This window comes from Curcuma longa, chromosome 16 (genome assembly GCF_044706935.1).
Source record: "Curcuma longa cultivar G26 ecotype Majalengka, Jawa Barat chromosome 16, ITB_CL_G26_1.1, whole genome shotgun sequence".
Taxonomy (NCBI): Eukaryota; Viridiplantae; Streptophyta; class Magnoliopsida; order Zingiberales; family Zingiberaceae; genus Curcuma; species Curcuma longa.
In genome coordinates, this window is record NC_133876.1 from 3,652,505 (window position 1) to 3,662,014 (window position 9,510).

At 38.6% G+C, this 9,510-nt stretch overlaps 1 protein-coding gene across 1 annotated transcript; it reads right to left on the bottom strand.

Annotated features, from left to right (window-relative positions):
* LOC141847591 (conserved oligomeric Golgi complex subunit 2-like) lies at window positions 1-4,929 on the bottom strand. The gene is made up of 5 exons (XM_074735648.1): window positions 4,470-4,929; window positions 3,083-3,289; window positions 388-724; window positions 118-279; window positions 1-47 (listed from the first exon to the last, which is right to left on the bottom strand). The coding sequence occupies exons 1-5, from the start codon at window positions 4,920-4,922 to the stop codon at window positions 1-3; spliced, it is 1,206 nt and encodes a 401-aa protein (XP_074591749.1). The 5' UTR covers window positions 4,923-4,929.
* Between the last annotated feature and the right edge of the window lie 4,581 nt (window positions 4,930-9,510).

Sequence of the window (9,510 nt, forward strand, 5' to 3'; positions counted from 1 at the left end):
TCAGCTTGTCAGCTTGACTCTTGTTAGGTGCTTTAAAGTCTTTCCAACTACAAACAAAGTACATTTAAAAAAAGAAATGAATAAGAACATGTAAATCTTCAGTGATGGAGTGTGTACCTTCAAGAAATGCAAGGAAACGAAGACTTGATTTATAATTCTTCAAGAACCCTGCAGGCCTTCCAGGAGAAAATGCCCCAGGTTTCCCTTTTTGAATTGCAATAAGAACCTCTCTCAGGATTGAATTGGCTAAGAAACTAAAAACATGGAAGCCAGAATTTGCTGAAAGCACAGAGGTATATAAACAAGGTTAAAAAAACAATAACTGAAAATGAGATGCTGAATAAAATAGATCATCCACAACTACCAGCATTTAATTATCTTAGAGACCTGTTGAAGATATATCAAGTAAAAATTTGCAATCCTTCTTGACACCTTGCATTGTTTGCTGATAATCATCCTCAAGTTCATCTAAGGAAGCACCACTAACCACCTGCAAGTGGTCATGGGGAATAATTTTCTGAATCATAGGTGACACAATGACTGTCCTGAAAAGTTCTTCAGCAGCTGAAGTGTTGTCAATAGCAGCATAAGCACGCAAGCAATTATAGATTGACTTTGCATCTTGATGTTTTAGTCCATCCACAAAACAATTGCCTAAGCTACCATCCAACATCAAAGTAGCATTCTGTATCCTCTTCTCCATGTTCTCAATAAAGGGGAGATCCTGTACTGCCGCAATTTAAAACAAAGTATGTAATATAACAATTTTCTGCATAAACAAAGAGGAACCATATGAATAAAAAAATATAAATGCAAAAGCTAATGGCTAAACTTTTGTGTGTGCTAAGATTTGAACAGAATAAAAGGCGATAAACTGATAATCTTAGATATCTAGCCTGGTTACCAAGTGAAAACCCAAAAGCACTAACATGGCTTATTCTACCATGTTAGGATAGAAGGGGGAATGTGTAGCTTAGAAGCAATTAATATAAACATGTGCTTTTTGTCACAGAGAACCAAGATTCAGAAAGCCAACATACTATCCAAAATCATTTATATTCATTTTTGGCACTTTATGATCACAAAATGTCTCAGTTAAAGTCATTTTTAAGTTTTTTTTAGTTAACACCACTTGAAAAAGAAAGAAGGATAATGAATGAGAACAGAAATAATGTTCTGTGGCCTACCACCTAGTGCATGGATTATAACATAGAGACAGCCATGCAACAATTCAAGTGCCTAATTCGTAAACAGCACTGGCTTGGCTCAAAGAAGAATAAAAAAAGATGGGTTGTAAGTAATAAGAAACTAGTTGATCTTATTCACGATAATGAAAAGTTAAAATAATTCATAAGTATATAGTATTTCTTGTTTGTGCTTTTGTTAAGCTTCAGTGCTTAAGTTACATCTCTTTTTTCATAAAATTGTATTAATGTTAATAATGTGCATTTACTTTTACAATTTAAAGTCAAAATCTATAAGCACAATGGATACTGAATATGTTAAATATTTAATAACAAAAATTTCAAGCCTTGGTGCAATAAATAATATCTCAGCCAGCATTACAGTATCCTTGATTTTTATCTCATTATAAGGATCTTTCAAGCACCTGCAATTTTCATTAGAGTAGAATTAAAGGGCTTTCAATAAACTAGAAGGGCTCATATAAACAATTTTACAGTCACTGATCAAAATGGTGTATGACATTTTATTAGATTTACAAACAAATTTAAGAAGAAAAATTATATAATATTACTTTTTGAACTTAAACATTTGAAGATTTTAGCATTGAAGTTTTTTAATTAGATTTTAACATTAAATGCCTTTTTCATATGCGCCCACCTATGATTGTAGCCCCACTTAAACATTTTCCCTAAGTAAACACTAAGTCGTTTAAAACACTGAGCAGAAAATTTTCATAAAAGCATAACAAAATTGAAATAAGTGTTGGTGCAATCACAACTATGGAGATGTAATACAATCGATGTTTTGATGGATTGAGCAAATAATTTAAGTTATGATTATTGTTGTATTTGATATGTATATTTGAGTCGTGCAAGACTTGAAGAAATACACTTGACGTGAGTAAGGTCAGATGACTTGATTGCCAGATGTTCATGGGTATCAGAGAAGACCACAAGATGAGGAGCATTAGAGAGCATGATTGAAACGAGGAAGCAAATATCGTAAGTGAAGGCATGAAAGATGGCGTGAGGAGAAGCCACAGGCTCGAGTGCTTCTGAGGGATGAATACTCTTACGAGAGATGGGTTCAAGGCAAGGTAGACTCTTGGGGTGTTGAGTGTTGAAAGAATATGTATCTAAGTAAAGGGTAGAATCTCAACATATGAAGACTCGACCATAAAAGTGGTCGGAGTCATGGGACCAATCAACTAGTACTTGACACTAATCAACTAATGACTAAGTCGTGGACTCAATGACTTTGAACAAAAGGGTGTTTTGTTCGTGGTTTTCGACTAGTGAAACCCCAAACCTCAAATGAAGAGAGTTTAGGTTTCGATAAGTTTATATCAGTCAACTGCTAGTCTAGTCAAGTGTTGGTTAATCGGCTATTGTAGTCGACTAGGATTGATTGGAATGTTTTTGTTCGCAGCCGAGTAGACTGCTAAGTCGACTAATCAAGGGCAATCGACCAATAAACACATTCCAGTGACAGTCAACTAATGAAAACATTCTAGCCAACTACTTCCACAAGATCCAATGTGGAAAGACCCATTGATAAAGTAGCAACACAATCAACTAACGACAATAGTAGACCAGTCGACTGATAAAGAACCCTACTAAATTTTGGCGTCGGGCAACATCAATAAACAAGCTGAATGAAGGCTAATACCAAATTGTATGAAAATCAATGAGGATCATATCTATGTTGAAGGATTGTATTGCCGCATTTTTTAGTTTCTAAAGTGTGCTTTTCAATTTTTGTCAAATTTAGATGCAAAGATTTGCAATAGAAAAATGTAGCAAAAAGAAATCCCAAATCCCAAGTAAAGCACAGTGGCAAAAAAAAGATAAATAATTCGATAAAATTTTGAATTTATAACTAAAATGAAAGAAAATACCTGTGCATGGCTAATATAAAATTTAAGCCGGTTCATTTCACTTGCAATTCTTTCCAAAAGAATGCTTTGATCTTCTCTATGATTTGGCCCAACTTCTGCATTTAATGCGCCATTAGCATTGGCTGAAGAAACTTTCTCAGCAGGGACAATCTCTGTGTTTGATGGACTAAAATGAGTGCTTGGTAATTCCTTGATAAGTTTCTCAACCTGCAAATGAACTATTCAAAATGCCAGTGTCTCACAAGCATCTAACAAAGTAATTTATCCAAAGTTCTGTGTACAAAATAGAACATCAATCCCTTGCAGTAGGGAGAGATAAGATAGCAAAACCTAAAGGAACATTTTTCATACAGTAGTCAAAGGATAGACACAAGATTTTGATAGAATATGGCATAAGAACTTCAGAAATGAACCCAAGATGATTATACAGGAGAAAAGCCAAAAATTTAAGCAGACATGAATAGTACTAAATGACATTTACCTACATTTATAAAAATACACTATGGAATGTATACCCAGTGATTGCATGTGGAAGTGAACTATAATTTATTGCATTTCATAGTGACAGAGCGACAAACTGTTCAACGAAGTGAAAACTGTTTTGTGGTTGTGCTGGTTCAAGCCTTCAGAGTAGAATGAATGAATCTCCCAGATTGGTTGATGATGAGGTTATAAATTAATGGTTGAAATCAGTAATTTGTGGGGTCGAGTTAGAAAGTTACTGTGATAGTTGAAAATTGATGGGCTTATGAGAGAATGGTGTTGAAAATGTACAAGGAAGGTGGCACTCTAACACAGCCATAATTTCCAAGGAAGTGAAATTAAGGAGCTTGAGTGCTCCACATGGAATATCTTAAGGGGTGTCAGGAGGGGACTCATATAGGTTTGGAGGAAGGTGCCTAGCTGCCACCAATTTGACATGTTGCAACTACTGTTCAATGTAAAGAATACATTGACACGTGATCAAGCACCTCATCTCCCAATTGTATCTGCATGTATTTTGGGGGAGTTCAACTTCTGCATAAATAATCTCGGTTTCAAACATATTCATGAAAAGTTTTAGAATTACTACTTTTGACCTCTTTGGAGCCAGTGAGGTTGGATTTTTCTAGTCATTTCAGATTTCCTAATTTAAGTCCGAAATTTAGACTCGAAATTGTTTAGAATGAGAATTTTCAAGGAGGTCACAAACCATCTTCCCATCAATATCATCACTGTGATAAAAAACATAGAGCCAATCAACTGAACAGAAAAAACGTATATAAATTGATAATAAATTACGACTTCTTTCAGATAACTAAAAGGCAACAATAGAAAACTCAACAATTGCTGAAGACAGAGAGCAAAAGAGCCAAAGAACGCTACAAAGGTTCGAGTTATGTAGCACCTTGGACACTACATGGAAGGTATCGAGCAGCAGCTCCAGAATCTCCCTGGCAGCCGAAGCCTCAGCTCGCTGGCGCAGACCACTGCGGATCGAGGTGAGAGCGGCATCAATGACTGCGCGGAAAGCAGCAACCTTGTCGCGGAACTCGACAAGCGGGGCGCGCATGCGTGCGGCAGCAGAGTCGACATCGACTAGGCGGGTGCTGAGACCAATAAAATCTGCATAATCTCGGTTTATGAGATCGATGAGCTCGGCCTTTAGGTCAGCGAGGTAGGAGCGGAGCTCAGCCGCGAGGCTCTCGAGGGGTACGAAGGTGCGGAGGTCAGCGACGTAGGAATCAGGATCGAAGTCTTCACTGAGGAAGGACGAGGAGTTGAACCAGGGCGGCTTGGCGTCGATGGGATCGCCGAAAAGATCCGTCGGCGATCGAGGTGGGAGGAGGCTGTCCGCCATGATGAAGTTCTCTGGATCTGGATCTGCACGACGGGTCAGAGGGAGAGAAGAAATGAAAAAGAAAACCGGGTCGGGTTTCTAAAATCCGACCCGTAATATTTTAATATTATTATTTGAACAATTATTAAAAATATAAAAAGACTGATCGATCGTGATAACGATAATTTATTGAATGTAGATAAAGTTTCAATCCTTTGATCGGAATCCTCATAGATTCAAATCAAGTACTCAATACACATTTTGCCCTATAACGATAATTGATTGAATGAGCATCCAAATCAAATCTCATCCCATGCTCGTTTTAATCAAAAAAAAAAAAAAAAATGCTCAACCTGAATCGCTTTTATCATTCCCCCATAAAAACCACACTTTTCAACGCCACATGAATCATTTCCCACTTTAATGTTTGTTAGTAAAAATCCTAACCTCTCCCCATGATCTTGATGATTTTTCATCATCGGTATTTACTTTAGCGTGCATTCTTGATATTGTCGGCTAGCCAAAGCTCCTGGATCACCTACCAAACTCATGCATCACTGGTTTCACCACCTTCTTTGTTCCGATGAGAAACAATAGCCCTCTTCTCTTCTTCGGCCAAAGCTCTTGGTCCGGACTTCTACATTGTAATCTCCTTCCAGATAAACTCCCATAAGCCAAACTCCCTGTAAGATACGAGAAATTTTTAGGGTTAATTATAAATAGTTTAGCCCTAATAGGTTAACAAGGATTAAGGGGGTTAACTATTACCTCTAATAATTATCATTAAAGGCTAGAATATTTATTGGATCGGGCTTCAATTTGGGTTTAATGTTTAAGCTCATTTAGCCAGCCCATTAGCCCAATTAAATCAGCCTCAATTAAATGGATTCGGGTTCGGGTCGGATTAAACCCGTTAACCCGTTAGGAAGGTTTTAAAGTCGTTGATTCTTCCGCCCTAGCTCGCGCGAACTCGCAATTTCTCCTCTCTTCCTCCCTTCCGATCCCTTCCGATCGCGTGATCAATGAACACAAGAGCTTGGATTTGGGGGGCGAAATCGCGATCGCGGCGTGGCGGTCGCGACGTTGGCTTCCATCGGTCATGGCCTGGGTTTCCGACAAATGCGATGCAAATCGGGGAGGCGGAGCTGAGGGGAAGATCGACTGGTAAGTTTGAAAACCTAGTTGTGAGTATGGCTATTAGTGGATTTTGTTGGGTTCTTTGGATTTGTGAAGTTGTGACCTCTGATTCGTTGGAAACAGAGTGGTGGTAGTTCTTGATCAGGGTGGAGTTGAAGCCTGGCTGGGTTTTTGGCAGCAAAGGAGGAATCGGAGCTAGCTTGATTTAGGGCACAATCAGATCTCAGGTGAGTTCCCTTTCTTGAATCCGATTAGTTCTTGTTTAGTAATGAATTTCATGGATTGATTGGATTTGGTTGTTGTTGGGTTTCGATGGAATGGAGACCGATCTGTTTGATGGATCTTGTTCTGTATTACTTTGATTTGTCCAGTGTTAGGGTTTGTTGTGATTGTTTTAGGATGTTGAGGATTGAATTGATTGTAGCTAAGGTGTATGATCTGTTGGGATTGTTGTGCTGTTGGAATTCTGTGAACCAGGGTAAATGGATTTTATTCTGTTGATGGATCTAATTTGGTTAGGTTAGGTTGGATCCAGTTGATTAAGGAATGAGTAATTGGATTTATGAGATTAAGTGTAGATTGGTCCTAATTGGAATGGGGTTAACTTGAGTTTAATTGGCATGACATTTAATTGGATTAGGTTGTGGTTAGGTTAATCTAGTTTAGTGGTGTTAGTTGGACTTGGTTGGGTTAAACTGACCGAATTGTGTTATTGGGATTTGGTTAGGCTAAGTGTTAGATCTTGAATTAGCTAAGGTCTATGTGATTATTAGTGAATGTTGTTTATTGTATTTGTAGGACCTTGATTGGTTGGTTCCACGACATACGAGGTTTATATTTTCTAGAGATTCTTATTTCAACGTGCATTATATTAGGTGGGTAATCCCTATACTTGGTCATTACAGAATAAATTCTTTTCTAGTGCATGATATCATTCCTTTGTGATTAATTGGATATCTTAGTGATACTCCTATTGATTCTATATTTATCCTTGATTCGATTGATCTTATGTAACATCTATTTTGTTACTTGTACAAACACTTTGCTATCTATATGTTGACTATTGTTGTTTATCTCTAGTTTATAATACCGGTGATCAGTTGAGATCCTAATACTTATGCATGTTGATTTACCATGGTAAAATGTTGATTATTGTTGCTTGATCATCACATCATCTATGGTGCAATGTGACGATTGTAACTCCTAATGTTGTGGGTCAATTGTCATTAATAGTTGGCCTAATAGTGGCAAATTATAGAATAGGTAGTTACGAATTTCCTATTCATTGAACCATCGAGGGATGGTGGTTGTATGGCCTGATCGTAGCCGAGTCAATGTCATGTGCCCTGGTCACCGCGGAGGGGTGTACTCAAAGACGAGTATGGGTTACAGGCATTGGCCATAGGATGATGTAGTTATATATGGCTACATATTGATTTGTCATCAGGCTACTTTGTTGTGGTGTTGGATTTATGGCAGTGTGATACCGGACACCCCCAGTGTCATATATATGTGAGTACTGGAGCGAGTGTGAGCAGTTGCATCATGCATGTTGTTGGGATTGTCTCGGTGCAATGCGCGTGTTCTTACGTTTCGAAAATGTGCGCAGCGGAAATAAACAGATAATTAAACTAATTATTATCATACAACATACGCATGCATAAGTAGAAACAATATGTACAAGGCATGACAGGAAATTAAAATTTTTCAGGATAAAATTATTCTACTTGGATAATTAAATTTGCAGAAAACTAAATAATTCTGCGCGTACCTTTCTGATAACGTTTGAGTAGTGTTGAATTAATCGAACGGTCCTCGTCGGAGTCCCGCCTCTACTGGTGATCCACGTCAAGCTCCCGTTTGGACGGCTTCAGAAGCCACGAGTCGCGTCATCATCTTCGATACTAGCCGATGATCACGACGATCGAATTGAGAGAAGCCTTATTCCGGAACTACGCAACAACGGTTGTCGTGATCGTTCCGGGACTTTCTAACTATTATCGAGAATCATATTTCCGATTTAGTTTATCGGTGGTCAACCGTTGACCACCAATTAGGACAAAAAATTTTCGATCACGATGAAATAATATTCCGGCTGATTAGTAAACTCCCAGACTGACTCTTCTCCCACACCAACTCCAACATCATCACGGCAGCGACTCTAGGAGTGTCACACACTCCGGAGTCAACTCCTCTCCGATTCTTCAGATCAGAAACTCAGAACAAAGAGCAAGCTTGCTCTCTGCTTCTTCTAGTCGGCAACTCAGAACATAGACCCCCTTAAGTGCCCTAAAGAGGGGGGAGACCTCGGAGAGCCACCGGAGCGTGCTAGAGCCACCAACGCCTTATTTCGGAGTCAGATTCGACGATCCGTTCATCCGTCCGGACACTCCATCACATCCACGTCTCACCTTCACAGAGATTGCAGTCCGGAGAAGAAGAAGCTCATCGATAAGTTCTATTTCTTGTTTTCTTCTTAGATTCTTGGAATAGGATGTATTATTTACTTTCTTCTCTGTATTGTAATATCCCCGATATGGAGTAGTCCTCCAGATTCTAGGATGTAGGAGGAATCGGGGTTATTGGATGATTGTACCTTTGGATTTGTTAATCTACCATATTATATGATATGCTTGTGCAGTTGTTTTGTTGATTTGTGCCTTATACTTGTTTGATGATATGCTTGTGAATGGTATAAGGGTAGAGATTATTTGTGGTTTGAGGAATTCTTAGGATCGTACACTCGGGATACCTCGTGACAGGAGGAGAGTCTTAACCGGACCTTCCGAGGGATTGCTTAGGCTATAAACAATCTTTATGAGGGATAACTAATGGTTATTCATTATTGGGGAGAGGTCTTTAAAAGGATACCCTGTGACAGAGGGTAGGATTATAGTAGTATTCTGGGGCGCCTGAGTGACACAAGAAAGCCTTGAACCAGGCTATCTAGAATCATCTCAAACCAACATAAGTAACATTAGAACACCATTGATTTATTCCGAGGAAGCCTGACGAGGTCTAATTGGATAATTTGGTTAGAATCCCTACAATTATGTAATTATTGAGGAATGGTAGAGGATCCAAGTCAATCAATCAATATCTCGAGGAATCTGAAGTTCTAGGATCACCTTCCACATTCTGTCACAGTCGAACTATATCTCCGAATTAAGGTTTAGGAGCTCTAGAACACTCTTTCTCCCCCACACCAAATCAATTCCTATGAACTCTCCACTCTTATTGTGCTAGGTTAGTAATTAATTCCACGCTCCCTGTGGATTCGATCTTTTTATTACTTGGCGATATTTCGTATACTTGCGGAACACGCATCAGCATGAGCACCCAATGAGATCTTTTCAGATGTATGGTAGCATTTATGGCAGTATAGTCTTTTAGTATAAGTGGAAGATTGTTGGGATGTATACTATAAGCCTAGCTTTTTGTTGGGATGTATACTATAAGCCTATTTTGTATG